Source organism: Theropithecus gelada, chromosome 8, assembly GCF_003255815.1.
Source record: "Theropithecus gelada isolate Dixy chromosome 8, Tgel_1.0, whole genome shotgun sequence".
Taxonomy (NCBI): Eukaryota; Metazoa; Chordata; class Mammalia; order Primates; family Cercopithecidae; genus Theropithecus; species Theropithecus gelada.
The window spans coordinates 146494960-146513140 of NC_037676.1; the positions used below are offsets into that span (position 1 = coordinate 146494960).

At 65.4% G+C, this 18181-nt stretch overlaps 2 protein-coding genes across 2 annotated transcripts in view; one reads left to right on the forward strand and one right to left on the reverse strand.

The window, feature by feature from the left end:
* BOP1 (block of proliferation 1) overlaps positions 1-18181 on the reverse strand; it is a 30865-nt gene that overhangs the window by 1117 nt on the left and 11567 nt on the right. Inside the window, exons 3-12 of the mRNA XM_025395315.1 lie at positions 13064-13144; positions 1868-2022; positions 1666-1783; positions 1466-1567; positions 1176-1388; positions 935-1096; positions 643-723; positions 501-570; positions 286-418; positions 29-209 (exon numbers count right to left, since the gene is read on the reverse strand). Of these exons, the coding sequence (XP_025251100.1) occupies positions 29-209; positions 286-418; positions 501-570; positions 643-723; positions 935-1096; positions 1176-1388; positions 1466-1567; positions 1666-1783; positions 1868-2022; positions 13064-13144 (1296 nt within the window). The remainder of the gene's footprint in view (positions 1-28; positions 210-285; positions 419-500; positions 571-642; positions 724-934; positions 1097-1175; positions 1389-1465; positions 1568-1665; positions 1784-1867; positions 2023-13063; positions 13145-18181) is intronic.
* SCX (scleraxis bHLH transcription factor) lies at positions 3512-5431 on the forward strand. Its single transcript, XM_025395316.1, has 2 exons — positions 3512-4134; positions 5052-5431. Exons 1-2 carry the CDS (start codon positions 3568-3570, stop codon positions 5088-5090), a joined length of 606 nt encoding a protein of 201 aa, XP_025251101.1. The 5' UTR covers positions 3512-3567; the 3' UTR covers positions 5091-5431.

Here is an 18181-nt window from a genome sequence, read left to right on the forward strand (position 1 = left end):
AGCCTCACCCCCAGCGCACCCCACACACCTTGCTGTGGCAGACCCGCAGCCGCAGGCCCACTTGGCGCTCCTCCTCTGAGGCCTCCAGCCAGCGGGCTGGCTGCAAGGGGGGCTCCTCAGGCGGGACGAAGGCGCTCAACAGCTGATCTGTGCTGCCCGCCACCAGCCGGTCCCCCAGAGCTGGGTTCAGCAGCAGCACCGAGTCCTCCCTGTGAGCCAGGCCCAGACAGAGCCCCTAAGCACAGTGCCACCCCTGGCTCCCCAGCCTCCAGGGCCTCCACTTACACGGCCGCAGCCACCAGGCAGACAGTGGGGCTGGGGTTCCAGGCCACACTCTTCACCACACCCCCAACGGGCACAGTCCTCACACAGCGGGCAGTGGCCACCTCCCAGAACCGCAGGGAACCGTCGTCAGAGCCTGGATGCAGAAGAGACAGCTCTCAGCACCTGGCCATCCCAACTGCCCCTACAGCTCAAGGATGCCCCCAGCTTGGACCCACCTGAAACCAGCCACTGACCCCCAGGAGAGACACTGAGGCACCGGACAAGGTCACTGTGGCCCCTGTAGACCTGAGGAGGAGGAGGTGGCGGTGAGGAGCCAGACTCAGAAGGTGCAACCCCAGCCCCCTAGTCTCCACTTACCAGGGCCTGGCACGTGGGGAAGGGCTGCAGGTCCCTCGGCCGAGGCAGCTTGGGGATGAGGTCCTCAGGGTCTACATTCACCTGGAGCAGGAGAGCGCCAGGTCAGCCTTGCCCCCTGTGCCACCTCCCAGTGTGCCATCCCCACACACCCTCATCTTGGCAGAATGCCAGGTCAGCCTTGCCCTCTGTGCCGTCCCCCGGTGTGCTGCCCCCACACCCCCTCATCTTGGCAGGAGAACGCCAGGTCAGCTTTGCCCCCTGTGCCGTCCCCCGGTGTGCCGCCCCCACACACCCTCATCTTTCGCTGCCGTGGGCACAGGTACAGGTCAAGGCAGCGCTCGAAGCGTTCCTGGATGAAGCGTCCGTAGGCAGGCACAGCCCGCAGGCTCGGGAACTTGCGTGGCAAAAAGCTCAGCTTCCTCTCACCCGGCTCCTGCTGTTCCCACACCAAGCGCTGTGGAGACCAAGACGGGTGGGGAGGGTCACAGGGGAGCATGGGGACAGGGCCCCAACCCCCCAGGATGCAGGCCTACCTCCTCCTCGCTGAGAAGGTATTCAGGGGGTGGGTTGTACGACTCGGCGTGGCCTGGCAGGGCCAGCTTGGGTGCAGGCACGTGCATCTTGTGGCGCCCCAGCACGGCGTTGGGGTCCTCCTGGGCCCACAGGTCATAGAAGCTGGGGGTGGGGTCTCGGGGCCGGCGAGGCTGGATCCAGCCCATCTTGATGGCGTGCACCATGCGAGAGACCTGCACAGACAGCCGGGTCAGGACAAGCAGCGTGGGGCAGGCAGCCCAGGCCAAGCCCCAGGGGCACGGGGCCCCACCTTCTCCTTCTCCACCAGGGAAGGGATGAAGCTGCGCTTGTCGGCCGGGCGGTTGGTCACTGGGTGGATCATGACGTCCCCGCTGAAGAAGTCGACAGCTGGCTGGGGGAAAAGATGTGGGCGTGTGGGCCAGAGTGGCTGAGGCCCTGCTCGTGCCTCCAGGACCCACCCCCCCAACAGGGCCACCTGCTGCCACCTACCTCATAGGGGTTGAAGCCCATGTCCCCAAACTGGCCGCTCTGCAGCCGCCGCACCAGGGCCACCTGCTCATCTGTCAGCCTCAGGTCCTGCCCTGTCATCGGGTCCTGCACAGTGCGCCTGGAGACCGCCAGTCAGACCCCGCCAGCCCTGCCCCATCCCTCGCGCCCCCCCTGGCTGCTGGCCCCGCCCGCCGGCCCTCACCAGTAGTCAGGGTCGTCCATCTTGTCCAGGAACTGGTCCAGCTCATCCCGGGTCCGCAGGGGCTTGTAGATGCGCCTGCCATCCAGGTCGTAGCCCACATGGGGGAAGTCGTCGTACCACTCCAAGGGCACGTTGCCCACCGTGTTCCGGATGTCCTGCGGCCAGGGGTCACCATGTCAGCATCTGACCCTACAAGGCCCAGCCCCTCTTCGGGCCGCCCAGGGGAGCAGGTGAGGAGGTTGCAGGGTGAGTGCAGGCCCAGCCTCAAGTGCCCTGAGGTCACTGGCCCTGACCTACGCCCTTTCCCCAGCCCTGGGGTCTGACGTGGCACGGCGGCCACGCTGCCCCCACCCCCGCCCTCGGAGGCGCCGGAGCTGCACCTTCACATTTTCCACTGAAGTGGTGCCAACCCCAGAGCTCCCCCCTCACTGGATTCCTTGGCCAGGGCTCTGGGCAGCCACAGACAGGGATGACCTCATCACCCGCGGGCTCCCTCCCCTGGCAGGGGCCTTAGGCAGAAGTGGGCAGCTGTAAGATGAGGACTCAGGGAAGACCCCAACTGACCCATTCCACAGAGAGGCAGAAGCCAAGACCTCTCTGTGGGGGCCCCCCCACCATCTGCCCTCGGCCCCTCCACAGGCAGAACAGCCACGCTCCTGGACGTACATTCCTGGTTGCAGCCCCTGCCAGCCACCACCCTCGCTCCTTCCAGCCTGGGGACCGCTGCCCAGGCGGCTGCTTCCTGCAACAGTAGCCACGGGGAGGGGCCCAGGCAAGACAGAGCACAGCTGGGAGCCTGTGGGGTCCCTGCCGCAGGAGGGACCCCTTGGGCCCTGTCCCCTGCTGAGGGTCCTTCCCTCTTCTCCCCATGGAGAAAAGGGGCCATCCCCAAACTGGATAATGGGGGTATGTGTGTGTTTCCTGAGGGGCCTGGCGGCCCTGGAGAGGAACAGGGGAAGGAGGAGGGGGCAAGAAGGAGACCCACGGGGTGAGAGGTCCACACAGCACAGGAACAGGGGACCTGGCCAGAGCCTAGCAGGAGGCACAGTCTGTGCCAAGCCTGGAGAGGCAGGTGCAGGACAGACAGGCAGAGACTGAGCTCTAGGCCCCTGAATACTCGCCTGTGCCCGCCCCCTGCACACGGCCTGGCACAAAGCAGGCGCTGGCGCACATGGGAGGCAGAGACAGACAGGGTGCGGTCAAGCAGCAGGGCCAGGGCGGCTGGGTTAACTCAGTTGTGCCACGGGAGAAAACGGGGTGGTGGGTCCCGCTGACCTTCCTCCCCTCTCCCGGGGAGGGGGGCACTGCAGTCTTGGGGCCCCGAGTAACTACAGCCCAGAAGCAACCTCCCGCTTCCTCCGCATCCCCAGAGACAGAACGATGCCCCAAAGACCCCCCCGCCCCCAACCAAGCGTGGCCACAGAAGGCCAGGGGATGCGGCGGGCGCTGCTCGAGGAGCCTCCAGGCTGGGAGGGGCGGGGCGTGCGCGGGGGAGGGGCCGGGACGCCGCTATAAAGGCGCGGCTCGGGGCCCCGCTCCAGCCCGGGACGCACATGTGCGCGCGGCGCCCGGCAGCTGCCACCGCGGGGCGCAGCCGAGACCCTGCACCTCGCCCCGGCCGGCCCGCGAGGCCCGCGGTGGCCGCAGGAGGCGGCATGAGCAGCGCGCGACAGAGCTGACGCCGCGCCCCCGCCGGCCCCATGTCCTTCGCCACGCTGCGCCCGGCACCGCCGGGCCGCTACCTGTACCCCGAGGTGAGCCCGCTGTCGGAGGACGAGGACCGCGGCAGCGACAGCTCGGGCTCCGACGAGAAACCCTGTCGCGTGCACGCGGCGCGCTGCGGCCTCCAGGGCGCCCGGCGGAGGGCGGGGGGCCGACGGGCGGGGGGCGGGGGGCCGGGGGGCCGGCCAGGCCGTGAGCCCCGGCAGCGGCACACGGCGAACGCGCGCGAGCGGGACCGCACCAACAGCGTGAACACGGCCTTCACGGCGCTTCGCACGCTGATCCCCACCGAGCCCGCCGACCGCAAGCTCTCCAAGATCGAGACGCTACGCCTGGCCTCCAGCTACATCTCGCACCTGGGCAACGTGCTGCTGGCAGGCGAGGCCTGCGGCGACGGACAGCCCTGCCACTCCGGGCCCGCCTTCTTCCACGCGGCGCACGCCGGCAGCCCCCCGCCACCGCCCCCGCCACCTCCCGCCCGCGACGGCGAGAACACCCAGCCCAAACAGATCTGCACCTTCTGCCTCAGCAACCAGAGAAAGTTGGTGAGCACAGGCCGTGGGGCGCCGAGGGGGCCTCCAACGCGCCCCTCAGCCCACACCTGCCAGGCAGAGGCGGCGAGGCCACGCGGGCAGGGCTCCCCAACAGGGCACAGGCAGGCACACCTGTAACACAGGTCTGCCGGGGGCTGGGGCCTTCTCTTGGGGCTCCTCTCCAGGGCAGCCCTAGGACACCTGGCTCCCAGTGGGGTGTGGAGTCACCCCCAGGGAGATGCATGAGGGGTAACAGCTAGGGATGCCCAAAGGGGCCCACCCAGGGCGGGAAGGCTGGGGAGCTGGACCAGGCCGCTGCAAGCTTCCCTTTTCAGCAAGCTGAAAGGTGGAGTGAAAAGAGCTGAGTTCAGAAAGAGGCTGCAAGGCAAGAGAGGAAGGACCCCGGGGTCTTAGCCCCTGCGGCCCACCACTGGCCTAAGCCACCTTGGGCACCTGCTGTCCGTCCCCTACCTAGGCTGCACACCAAGACACCAGGTCCTGTAGGGCTGCCCAAGATGTGGGCCATGGGACACGAAGGCAGAGGCTGGCAGGAGACGTGGGGGCTGGGGATGAGGGCCCTGCAGGAGACGCTGGCCAGCTGTGATTTACAGCTCCTGCTGTGCTTGGTGGCACCGGAAAAGCAGGGTGAGCAGGGAGAAAATACGGCACGGCTTTTCCCAATCCCCATTTCCTCTCCAGACAGCACGCGCGAGCTCCTGGGGCCTGAACATCTGGGAAATTTAATTTTACAATTTCGGCTGTGCAGCAGTATGCTCCCCTCCCCAAAACGCTTGAGGGAAGCTGGGGAGAGCCGGGAAGGAGGTGCCTCGGTGCTGGCCACCTGAGATGGCACCCAGCAGGGAGGCCGGAGAGGCGCAGATTGGCGCTGGACTCTGCTGGGGCCTGACACTCCTCCCTCCCCTCTGCAGAGCAAGGACCGCGACAGAAAGACAGCGATTCGCAGTTAGGAGGTGTCCGGCAGCAGCCAGGAGGCAGACGCTGCTGGGGGAGGTGAACACCCGGGGTGACCGCAGACAGCCCCCACCTTGGACCTGAGCTGGGCAAGGCCCCGCCACAAGCATGCCCCAGGCCAGCCCTAGCTGCAAGCGGGGCCGAGGGACAGATGGACGTACAGACAGGCGCCGGCAGCGGGACTCTGCGCTGGCCCCAGCACCTGCCCGGGCCCACTGGAACTTTCTGCGCTGGCTTTTCTTCCGGCCACTGTGTGTTGGCGTCTTGTGTTTTTGATATGATAATATAAAGTCTGAAAATTTTGTATAATTAAAAACAAAACAGTATCTTCCAAATATGGAGACCAACTGTCCTCATGAGAGGTTCAGAATTCACCCCCAGCCTGAGCCTCCATTCCCACCCTTGGTGGTCCCATCCTCCTTGGGCCAAGTACCCCGGCTCCCTGGGAAGTCCCCACTTTTACAGGCTCAGGGCCACCCCTCCCTGGGCTGAGGCGGTGAGGACAGGCTTAGCTCACCCACAGAGCCTCCTATTGGGAAGCTGCAGGGTGGGGATGAGAGAGCCACGCAGGGAGAGAGGGTGGGGGAGGAGCTGCATGGCAGAAGATGGGGAGGGTGAGGCACAAGGCAGATACGCCATAAGGCAGGGACAGGGAGGCAGCAGCAGGGCAGGGGTGCCCCACTCTCGGGCCTGCCAGGCACCCAGGGGCCCTGAGGGTGAGGAGGGTGCTGCATCTGGCCTCGGAGCTCCAAGGAGTGGTCACAAGGAGTGAAGCAAGCTGTGCTGCCCGGCAGAGGGGGTGGGCTCCCAGCCCCAGCAAGGGCAGTGGGCGCTGTGCCTCCACGAGTCTTGACTGGAGAGAGGGGCGTCTCCTCATGCACCAGGGCCATTTGGCCCCTGGAAGCTCTGCCCACACGGGAAGGAGGACCCCTGGCCATCCTCCTCCCACCACCATGTCCCACCCAGCCCCCTGAAGACCCCGCCCACCACAGGAGGTGGGTTGAGCCCCCACAGCGCTCTGCGCACAGCTGGCCAGCCATTAAAACCCTGCAGGTGACAATTACCGTTCAGTGGTGTGAGCTCAGTGGGCACAGAGAGAAGAAAGGCAGGTGGCGCTGTGTGGACCACCTCCCCCCAACCCTGCCAGGCCACAGCCTAACTTCCGGCTGGGTGGACAATGGCTGACGGTGCCAGGTGCGGGCGTCAGGGCGGCGGCTGGCCACAGTTCCCTCCCTAGCACAGGCGCGGACGCACCCCCACCAGGGCAGACCAGGTGCTGTGGCCCACGTGGGCATCAGTGCAGGGCTGGCCCAGGACTGCCCCTCCTCTGCAAAGACAGGCTCCAGGGAACGGCAGAGCAGGAAGCAGTGGTGTAATTTTGGAGGAAATTCTCAAAGCCAGAGCCATTAAGGGCTAGAGGGGGGCTGCATCCAATCTGATAGAAATATAACAGGATAAAAAGTCGCAACGGCAGGTTTCGTTCAGAGAGAAACCCAACCCCAAATTTCCTCTCCCTAATCCTGCAGGAGCCCACAGCTGGCCAGAGGGAGGGAGGAGAGGACAAGCCCAGCCACTGCAGAGGCCCCGCCCGCCGGGGAGCCAGGGCCCGGGGGACATGGGGATGCAGCGAGGGGCTGAGGCAGCCCCTTCCCTTCTCGGGAGCTTTCCTCACACCCCCGCCCCGCCACCCTCCCAGGCACCAAGGCGCTGGTGAGTGAGGAGCAGGGTGGACCCAGGAGCATGGCCAAGACCGGCACTCTGCATAGCACCCTAAGGCCCATGGCGCCCACATCAGCCCTCCCTCCACTGGGCACTGGGTGTACATCTGTAGGGAGGGTCCATGGCCCACCTGCTCCTCACCTCCAGGCCTCCCATTTCCAGACCTGGGCCTGGTGGGGGTTGCAAAACTCTACATCAACCCCCTACCCTCAGTGGCCAGTCAGTGTTGGGGACAAATCTGATGGAAGATACTGAAAGTCCCCAGGGCGGGGACATCAGGGGCTGCTGGCCTGAGCAGGCAGGTGCGGGGCCTCAGCGGCCGGCACCAAGGACAGGGCAGAGCCAGCTGGGAGCGGGAATGCAGGAGGCCAGACGTGAGCAGGTGGGAAGGTGTGGGCCCGGGTAGGGAGGTGTGGGCAGGGTCAAGAGGGAGTGCTGGGGAAAGGGACGTCAGAGCCCCCGTGGACTGGGGATAGAGTTTGGGGTGTCTAATGAGGCCAGAAGGGAACAGGGAACAGCCACCCGGAGGCCTCAGAGCTGAAAGGATCCCCAGGGCCCGGCTGGTTGGGGTGCAGTACTCACAGCCAGGCCCTCCGCTGCAGGCCTGACTCCGACCGCGGCTGCAGCTTGGCCAGCCTCAGGCCTGGGCAGCCAGCCCAGCCGCTCCCTGAGCTGCACCGGTAGCAGCGGCCGAGGGCCCGGCCCGCCAGCCAGCAAGAAGGGAGGGGCGGGGGAGGAACACTCCGTCACCCTCCACTGCTCCAGAAATTCAAACCAGACCGGGGGTGGCGTGGGCTGACCCCCAGGCCCGCGGTGGCCCACCCGAATCCACTCGCAGCTCACAGCCGCCAGGCAGAGGAGTGGCAGGTGCCCCCTGCCCACCACAGCCCCTGGCTCCCTTCCCAGAGTGCTGGCCTCACCTCCAGAGACCCAGGGCTCCCTCTGCCTGTGCCCCACAGAGGCAGCTGGGACGGAAGGGGCCCCAGCCTGCACCCTGGGCCAGCAGCCGCCCCTGTGAGCCGAGCTGGGCTGGAAACGTTCTGCTGGGCCTCAGCTGTCAGCTCCTGTCCCCGGCCTGGGGAACGAGCTGCTGGCGGGACACATGATTCATCAGGGCTGCCTGCGCCCACCGCCCGCCCCGCCCTGCGCAGCACCTGTGGGCTGCCAGGAAACACATGTGACCCTCTGGGTCAGGCCCTGAGAGCCCGGCTGGCCGGGGGCACACGCAGACCCAGCATCAGGGCTCTCCCGGGGGCCACCAGCCCCAAGGACAGGCCCCCAGCCCAGACTGCACCGGACACAGGCCGCAACCGGCTGATGTGTCGGCTGGGATTTTTCCGCTCTCGATGAGCCCCCTCCCTCCCCCTCCCCAAAGTGGCTGCAGCTGTCAGGACCACAGATTGGAACTGCAGGTATGGGGCTGGCCCGCTGCCCGCCTCCTCCCGTGTCTGTCTGCGAGAGAGGAAGCCGGCCCACCTCTGGAATCCTTCACTCTCTCCTCGTTCCGCCTCTCCCACCTGTCCCCCGGGAGCGTGGGGTCAGCCGCCCTCGCTCCGTCTCTCTCTTCCCCAGCCCCTCTCCGATTACAATGCGAGCAGTGTTCAGCACTCACGCCGCTCCCCTGCACAAAACGCCCGCCTGTCTGAGCGCCACACGGCCTTCCTGTGCGACATGAGGCCGCCGCTGCCTCCTCCTCCTCCTCTTCCTCAGGGTTTTATCTGTCAAACTGCTCAGGGCAAGGCCAGGGCAGGAGGCTCACCTGCTGCATCTCACCCTACTGAAGGTTCCAGCAGGGGTGCTGGGCCCTGGCGCCGGGGCCAGAGGGGAGAAAGCCAGGCCCTGCTTCGTCTCCTCCTCAAAGTCCAAACCGGCTGAGCGGACCCCAGCCCAAGGTGGGGTCCCAGGCAGGAGGAGCCGCCAGCCCAGAGGCCCTCACCTCTGGCCCTGCTCCCGCCAACCACACATCTGCCCTTCCAGAAGCTGGGCACATAGCTCGGCCTCCTCCCGGCACCTCCACCACTGGAGAGAAGCCACTACTGACCCAGGCGTCCTGGCACCTCCACAGCTGGGAGGGCAGCAAGTCACCCCCTGGGGGTCTGCAGGCTAGAGAGAGGCCACTACTGACCCAGGGGTTCCTCCAGACCTGGCCTGCCTCAGTCTCTGCTGGGAATGGCCCAGGGACAATGGCTGTTCTCAGGCAGAGCACCCCAATGCCTGGTGTCTCATAAGCAGGGGCTCCCAGAAACTCCTGCAGGATGCTGGGGGTGGGGCACAGGCTTGGGGCATGACACCCCCAACAACCCCCGACACCTCCCAGTGCTCACCACTCCTCGGCCTGCTCCGAGTCCCACAACTCAGAGCTGCACCTTCCAGGTGGGGTGGGAACAGGGCTCCAGAGGTCCACACCCGCTCAGCCCCCAACTCTGGACACCTCCAAAATCTCATTCTGGAGACTTTTCCCCCAGTCCTGATCCATGCACACACACGCACCTGGGACTCCCATCCCCTGCGGAACAGCCCCAGCCTTGGGACACACACCCAGACCCAGCTCTCCACAGCCAACCTCCCCAGAAGGCCCAGAGCCTGCTACCGTCACCACCTGCCCGACAGGCCTCGCCCTCCAGTGCCTTCCCCAGCTCCGCTCCACAGGCTGCTCTGCAAGCCCCAGGACAAAGCCTCTGCCAGAACCCGGTAGAGAACCCCCACCTGCCCACCCAGGTTCTAGCGCCAAGGACGCTGGCCCCGAGTGGGCACAGCAGGCCAGGGCCTCCACCACCCTTGCAGCCCACAAGCAGGAGGATGCGGCTTCGAAAAGCCACACCCACCTGCCAGCCACTGCCCGGGCCTGCTTCATCGGAGAGCCCCAGGTGCCCCATGAGGGTCCTGGCTTCCCTGCCCCTCCTCACTGACCCCAGCGTCTCTCCTCTCCCAAACAGGACAACCGAGTGCAGCAGGCCAGGCCTAGGAGGGCCTTCAAGCTGGCCAAGGGGCACGCAGCAGTCAGGCTACACACACCCACCCACAGCCTGGGTAGCAGGGTGCGCCCGTTTCCCTCCTCGGTGGAAAGGGACCAGACCCAAGGGCCAGCCTCAGCACAGTCAGCAGCCCCCTGGGAGGCAGGCATGCAGGCGGCCGCGGGGGTGGACGGCCGCCAGGGAGATTGGGGCGGTCTGCAGGCCTGGGCGCCCTCCACAAGCAGCATGGGGAGGGCCGTTCACTCGCCGGGAAACCTGAGCCGAGGCCGCCCTGCCAGCAGCGACGCAAGCCTGAGTACGCGGGGCCAGGACGCGGGGGCGGGGGCGGCCCGGAGGAGCGGGAGGCCGCCAGCGCTGGAGGCAGCTGCCGGTTCAGTAGCTGGGAGAAGCCATTAACGGCGCTTGGCGCGAGAGCAGAGGGGACCACGGGCTCTGGACGCAGACAGGCCCGGCTGCATCCCTGCGGGAAACCGACTCAGCCCAGGCAGGGTCGGGGGCACCGGGGAGCCGGCAAGGCTGCACCCCAGCCCCAGACTCCAGACCCCAGTGGAGGCCTTGCGGGGGACGGCCCCAGGCCAGCACCACAGGCACGGGAAAGGGACAGCAGAGGCGGCTCCTCCGGCCAGAGTTGACAGCCACCCTGACCCCTCAGCCTGACACACTTTCCTGACAAACATGGCCACAGGCAGGGGAAGGGTGGGTGGCTGCATCCTCTGCCTGAGCAGCTGCCCGGCCTCAGTTTCTCCCAACCGCTCAAATCAAAGTGGAGGGGTTGCTTCTGTAAAGGCCAAGCAACCCCCTCGCCCCGCCCCTCCACCCCGGCCCACCTTCCCGGGGGTCCCAGCGGCTGGATGAGATCACGTCTGTGAAGCTCCAGGCGCGGTGGGAGAGGGGTGAGGTGGCCATGCGGGGGCGGGGCAGCCGCGGCTCAGCCGGCTCCTGGGGGCCCCCCACTGCCGGGCGGCAGGACCCCAGCCAGGCCCAGCGCCTCCTCCAGGGGTTCCGCCCGCCTCCCTCTGCCTGCGCACCTGGGGGAGGGGAATAAGGAGACCAAGAGCTGGGGCACAGAGAGGCTGCTCTGGTCTTCAAAAGTCAGTGCCCAGCAGGGGGTCCCTGAAGCGGTGCGAGGCCCCGGTGTCACCCAGACCCAGGAAGGGCAGGGAAGTGGCCTGAGGAGAAGGGGAGGCAGGTGGGTAGGGGGTGGCAAGGAGGCACCTCCTGCCAGCAGGAGCTTGGCCCGACCTTCTCAGCATCACAGCTACTGCCACTCTCACGCTCCAGCTGAGATCGCGGCTCGCAGGAGCACACGCCGCTGCGGCACCCTCCCTGCCCTGCTGCCAGGGGCCCTCCCCAAAGTCCTGAAGGGCCCTGGCAGGGAGGTCGGCCTTCTCCCAGCCAGCTCTGCCCAGTGCCGAGGAGGACCATGGTCCTGGTACCACGGCCACCTCCAAGGACACGGGGCTGCCGGACGGGCCGTGCTCTCCTCAACCCACTGTCTTATCGCAGAGCTGCAGGCTGTCTCCCACCTCCCAAGCCTCTTTCCTGCCCACCTGTGGCCCCAAATCACTCCCCTAGGGCCACCCCACTTTGCTCCAAGGGAAGGAGGCCCAGGCAGATGCGGACTTCTCTGGACGGGAGGCATCTGTCCTGGCCTGGCCTGGCTCCTGAAAGCTGAGCTCTGCCGCCCCCTCGAGCCGCTGGCCGGCTGTGCTGGCAGGAGCACCGGGCGGCACCCCGGCTCCCTCGCCGTCACTCAGACCAACATGTGGGATAGTCATCACTGGAGGAAGCAGCCCCCACACCCCTGGCTGGCTTCCTCCCGGCACAGCAGGGGGCTGCCCACCCGGCAGGCGGCGGTGGCACAGGACAGGCCTGGCAGAGCACCCCCGGGGCAGCAGGGTCCCACAGGCCCTGCCGAGGCCCTTCCCCCGGCCTCTGCACTCCGTTTACAATCATCATCGATTTCTCAAAATACCAAATATAAAAAAGTAGCCGACAGGATGTGGCTGCCGACAGCCAGAGCCCCTGGGAGGGGGAGGGGAGACAGGCAGGGAGCGCGCGGCGTGGCCCCCCCTCTCTGAGTGAGCCCGCTGCTCCGGCCAGGAAACCAATTTATTTTGTTTTGTCTCTGTTCTCTGAACGCGCAGCAGAGACCGGATCGGGCGGGCGGCCAAGGCTCCTGCAGCCACAGCCAAGAGAGCCGAAGGATGGGGGAGGAACCTGGGGGGAGGGGGGCGCGTGTCTCCCCCAGGCCCCAAGGGGACAGCCCCTGACAGGGAGGGAGGAAGAGCTCCATCGGGAAGGCCCTACACCAAAGCCTCCTCCTTCCCCCGCAGCCCCCAGGGCCCAAAGGGGCCTCCGCCTCACACCCAGGTGCTCCACGGGGACCACAGTCCTACCCTGGGGCCAGGCCACACTGAGGAGGGTACAGGCAGGCACTGCCTCCGGCCTCAGAGCTTCTCAGAGCTTCCAGACCCTCCCAAATGAGGGCAGCCCCCAACAGCCAAATGTGCTCCTGGACACAGCCCATCCCAGCCTCTCCACGCCGGCAGAGCCCAGCCCAGTGCCAGCCTCTCCATGCCAGCAGAGCCCAGGCCGGCAGCACGCGTCCCCCTTCGCCTGCAAGCTCCTTACGAGAAACAGCCGACCTCCTACCCCTCCTGAGATGTGCTCCTGGGACTCACTCAGAGGTCCAGAGGCAATGACCCCAGCCCACATCAGCCACCACCAGGGGCGGGGGAGACTCCAGGGGAAGGGAAGGGCCACCGCTGCCAGAACATCAGGATATCAGGGGGCAGCCATGGCCCTGTCCTGCCCGCCTGGCCCACAGCCAACCTGTGGCTCCCCACACAGCACACACGACAGGAGCACCACCCGTGCCCATGACCCCCACCCAGACCATGTACACTGCCTCCAGGGAGCCCCCAGCCACCCTGCAGAAGACACAGGAGCCCCGGGGCCTGTCCACAGGCCAGGGCCGACACAGGGGCACGGAGCCACACCCAGGTCCTTCCCCTTCACAGGCAATGATGACACACATACATTGCAGTCTTGTGTCCCAGACCCTGAAATCGCTCTTGCAGACGGGGAACAGGGCCCCAAGCCAGGACGCCCACGCGGGCCTCGGGAGCCTTGCTGCGGCCCCAACAGTGTGGCCCACCTGCAGGCAGGTCCCAGCACCCCCCAGGGCAACACCGACCCCAACGCCCAGCACCTGCTAGGCTGTGATGGACGATGCCCCACCCTGCCCAGTGGGAAAGCAGCCCCAACCCCACCTCCTCATCAGAGCTGTCCTCCGCGTACTCATCCCCAATCCGGGTGCTCGCCACCTCTGTCCTCGGGCCAGGGCTGCCGTCCTGCAGAGAGAGGGGGAAAACGGTTACTTCAGGGTATACAGGGTGCCCTTTGACCTTGCAGGGATCCCAGACCCCGGAAGCCCACCCCCGCCCCAAATCTCCGAGCGGCTCCAGCCCGGCCCAGGCCTCAGCGCAAGGCCAAGAACACCCAGCTCTAAGGGGGCCTCTGGGGCTGTGGCTGGCACCTGGCACCACGGCCCTGTCCTCTACGACAGCTGGACTGCAGCCTCCCCAGCCCTCTGTCCCTAGGCTGACCGGGTCAGGCTAGACACGGAGGCCACTGGGGCAGTCAGCAGCAAAGCCTCCAGCTCAGGACTAAGACCCCCACCCACCACCAACCACCCTGTACCCCCATTCATGTCAAAGCCACAGGACTCCTCCCTGAGGCCCCACATGGGGCTCCTGCCCAGCCCCGCCTGGGACGGGGGCAACATGGTTGGGGGGAAGGAGCAGACACAGCCGTCACAGCAGCGTCACTGGGGGCAGTGCCCTTGAAGGGGCGGGGGACATACATTGTCCACCCATCTCGGGGGCCATGTCCAGCCCAGTCCAGCCGGCAGAGGGCCCAGACAGGGCCCCAAACGCTCAGAAGGCCTGCAGCCCCCACAGGCTCCCTGGCGCCCAGCATCCTCCCACCCACCACGTCCACAGCCTAGGCCGACCCCATCCCACCGGGTCAGAGTGGGCGCCCCTGAGAATTCACGTCCCAAGCTGGAAAACAGATTCTGCCCTCAACTGTGGAGGTGAGGATGGCTCCAACCGGATCGGGTTTACTGGCGGAACCAAGGTTGATGGGGAAAACAGGCCACCTCTCACCCGTGGGGGCAGTAAAGTGCTCGGGCGCAGGAACCCCAGAGCCAGGGCGGGCACGCCCCCACCCCCGCCCCGAGCCCCTCTTCCCTCCGGCCCGGGCCCCTCCCCTGCCTGTTTTTTCCTTCAATATAGAGAGGTGGGAGACTAAGTTTTTTCCCAGGCCAGGAACAAGGAAGGATTCAGTTTCCATGTCTCCCCTGCCGCTGACAGTGGCCTGGGGCACCCAGTGACACTGAGCTCTTGCCCCTGCCTGGAGCACACAAGCCCCCAGAGGCGCGGCAGACACGAGACCCCGGCCCCAAGCCCCAGACCTGCACAAGGGCAGTTCCATACCAGGCGGCAGTCAGCTGCCCCCACCTGGCCTCTGCTGCACGGGTATCGGGCTGGGCTTCCGACCGCTCGCCGTGGCCAGGGCTGAAGCACCGCACCCCGGAGTCCCAGCCTCGGTGCTCATGGGCCACAGTCCAAGGGTCCTGGCAGGTGGACAAAAGACTTGTCACCCAGCACTCTGTGCCCCGTAGCCCCTGTGCTGGATGTGGACAGGCCACAGCACAGGCAGGCTCTGGGCAGGGGGCAGAGGCGCCCTTGGGAAGTGCTGGGTTCCCAGGGGCACGGCATCCCCGTGGGACAGCTGTGGGGCACACTGAGTCCACCAGGGGGCGACAGCGCTCAGCCAGGCCCAGCGCCCGAAGGGCAGGGGCGGTGCGGTGCGGGCAGGGGCGACGTGGGCAGGGGCGGCCTCTGCTGGGAACTGCCTGACCTAGAAGGCCCCTTCAGATTTTGGAGGCAAATGCTGTGGGGCATTGAACATATTTTTTTAAACGTAAAAATTCGAGGAAAAGGCTACTAAAACCCTAACGACACAGACAACAGAACACGAGCCCATGCCACACTCCGGACTTCCGGGGACACGACCTCCTCCCGCCAGGCCCATGCTTGGAGTCAGCCCAGGTCCTCCAGGGCCTCCAGCACCACCCACAGTGGTGTGCCGCCTGACTGAGGACCTCTGCTGCTGGGGGACACAAGGGATGCGGGGTCCACGTGCAGGGGTTCCTGAGGAGGGGCTGGGCCTGATGGAGCCCGAGAGTCATGTGAGGGTGAAGCAAAGCTGAGAGAGAGGGCAGGCGAGTGCCACTGGGCAGAGGCAGGTGGGTCAGAAGGACTGACCGGTGGGCAGGGAGCTGCTGACAGGGAGCGCAGGACGGTGCCAGGGCCGCTGGGGCCCAGGAAAGGCTGCTGCAGTCCCTGAACCCTGTATGGCCTCTGCCCAGCCCAAGGGCTAGAACGTCACCAAGAGGACCAAAGGGAGAAACCCACAGCGGGCTCAGCCAGCCAGAAACGGTGTCCAAGCGCAGGAGTCCCCTGCTGTGACTGCACCAGAGCCTCCCCTGCCCAGCATCAGGCCAGTCAGGCCATGCCCCACTGTCACTAACCAGGCATGTGACACAGGCTCTGCCTTCACTTCCTGGGAGAGCACGGCGACGGAGCTGCGGTGTCCTGGGTCGGTGGGAAGACAACTCTGCTCCCAGGGCCGCCCACAAGAGGGTTCTGCTGGGGACGTGGGCGGCAGGAGGGAAGCAGTCCCAACGTGCCCAGAGACCAGAGCCACAACATCGCTGTCGGGGTGCCAAGGAGACCAAGAGAACCCCACGCTGCACCACAGACCCCACACCCAGCACCTCAGCACTGCCAAGGATCTCCAGGGCCCTGCCCATGCTAGCAGCAGGGTGCCCAGCACAGAGACGGCTGGTATCCAAGAGCTCTGTGCTGATGGCTCATCTGACAGCAACGATTCATCAACAGGTACCTAGGAAACCCACATTTTGTTTTAAAGAAAGTACACCACCAGGAACTGAAAAGCCCAGAGAAAATACACGCCGAAAAACATCCCTTTTTATCTCAGAGAAAGGAAGGTAACCAAGGGGAAGAGCCCAAGAGTGGCAGGGTTGTTCCCAGGCATGGAGACCAACCCTGCATGAGGCACTGGCCATGTGTGCTGCCACCAGCGGCTCCAAGGCCACCATGGGCCACAACGACCACGGGCGTCAAGACCACCACGGGCCCCAAGACCACCACGGGCCCCAAGACCACCATGGGCCACGACCACCACGGGCCTCAAGACCACCATGGGCCTCAAGACCACCACAGGCCACGACCACCACAGGCCCCAAGACCACCACGGGCCTCAAGACCACCACGGGCCCCAAGACCACTGGGGGCCAAGACCACCACAGGCCACAACTGCCACAGGCCCCTTAGACCACCAGGGGCCCTGACCATCACAGGCCACGACCACCATGGGCCAAGACCACCACAGGCCCCAAGACCACCACGTGCCATGACCGCCACAGGCCCCACAAGACCACCATGGGCCAAGACCACCAAGGCCAAAGCCACCACAGCCAAGACCACCAGCCATGTGCCCAGCCACCTTAGGACCACCACAGACCAGAGACCACTCCACTGTGACTTGGTGCCCCACTGCAGACAGCTGTGCAGAGGAGGGCCCAAGGACCCCCATCTGCCAGGCCTGGTTTAGATGGGACCCTGGCTGTGGAATGAGGCTCTGAGGAGCCTTGGGGGAAGAGTATTTGGCAAGCATAAGGGTGACTGTGACCATTTTGAAACATAGCCACAAACCTTTGATTTTCATCACATCAAGAGACAGAGTCTATGTCCCCCCTCCCCGCAAATCTGGGTGGGCTTGTGGCTGCTTTACCCACCCAAGGGAAGCAGCCCACACTGACGCCGCAGGATTCTGGGCTGAGGTCGTGAGGGCCGTGCTGCTCTGCCCATCACAGGAGACAGTGTCCTTGCAGCCCAGAGCCCTGGGAGGGGGACGGCTGGACAGGGGTACCCTTCGTGAACTGGCTGTCAGGGGCCGTCTGGATGCACAAGAGGCCTGGCTGTGCTCACCTGAGATCCTCACCCAAGGCCCGGAGCACAGGACGTGAGCTGAGTGTCAATCTTCCTCAGGTGGAAGGTACCAGAACCCTCTGGGGCTCGCCGGCCCCTCGGCGTGACACTGTACTAGGGGTGTACTGACCCTACTGCTTTCGGCCTGAACTCTGACCCCTCGAATCTAGAATGCTACAAAGTATCTGTTCGATGCTGCAAAGTGCCAGGACAGGTGGCAAACAGCTGCCTGACTCCCCTGTGGGGGCCAAGAAGCTTGGAGCCAGCAGCCTTCAAAAGAACCCAAAGCAAGGCCACGGGCGGAGCTCACCACCAGCCCTGGGCCCTGGTCCCATCCCCAGCTCTGGGGTCCACACCCAGGCAACTTCGCCCAAGGTGGGCTCCACGAACCAGCTGGTGAGAGCCACTGGGCAGCCCTTTCCCAGACTCCACAGAGCTGCAGCTCCAGACCACTCTCCAGCAGACAGCACCAGCGCCCAGACCCCAGAACCCCAGCAACAGGGGGCCCGAGTCCAGGGTTCCCACACTGCGGCAACACGCCCTGCAGGGTGCTGTTCCCAGAGCCTGCCTTCGCCGAGACGCTGGCGGGACCCCTCGCCGAGATGCTGGCGGGACCCCTCGCCGAGACGCTGGCGGGATCCGCCAACCAAGAGTCTGCATTACGCTCCAGCACAGGCCGAACAATCCTTAAATTATCTGGGAAGGCCGGGCCCGGTGGCTCACGCCTGTCACCCCAGCACTTTGGGAGACCTAAGCAGACGGATCAGTTGAGATTCAGAGTTCGAGACCAGACTGGCCAACATGGAAAACCCCGTCTCTACTAAAAATACAAAAAATTAGCTGGGCGTGGTGGCACTCACCTGTAATCCCAGCGGGAGGTTGAGGCAGGAGAACTGCTTGAATTCGGGAGGTGGAGACTGCAGTGAGCCAAGATCAGGCTACTGCACTCCAGCCTGGGCAACAGACCCGTCGCAAAAAAAACAAAACAAAACAAAACAAAACAAAAAAAAAACACAAATCCGGAATTGTCACTTTAATACTAGGTCTTAGGCTTTCTCTTATGTTTTTTTCTTTCAAGACAGTCTCACTCACTGTCACCCCGGATGGAGTGCAGTGGCATGATCTCAGCTTTCTCCAACTTCCGCCTCCCAGGCTCAAGCGATTCACACAAGGTTTCACCATGTCGGCCGGGCTGGTCTCGAACTCCTCAAGCGATCCACCCGCCTCAGCCTCCCAAAGTGCTGGGATTACAGGTTTGGCTCACCACACCCAGTCTTTTCTCACATTCTTTTTTTTTTTTTTTTTTTT

Excerpts from the sequence above, each read along its gene's own strand:
- SCX (XM_025395316.1), top strand. The coding sequence starts at position 3,568 with ATGTCCTTCGCCACGCTGCGCCCGGCACCGCCGGGCCGCTACCTGTAC. Across the intron at positions 4,135-5,051 it reads TCAGCAACCAGAGAAAGTTG|AGCAAGGACCGCGACAGAAA; the intron begins GTGAGCACAGGC and ends TCCCCTCTGCAG.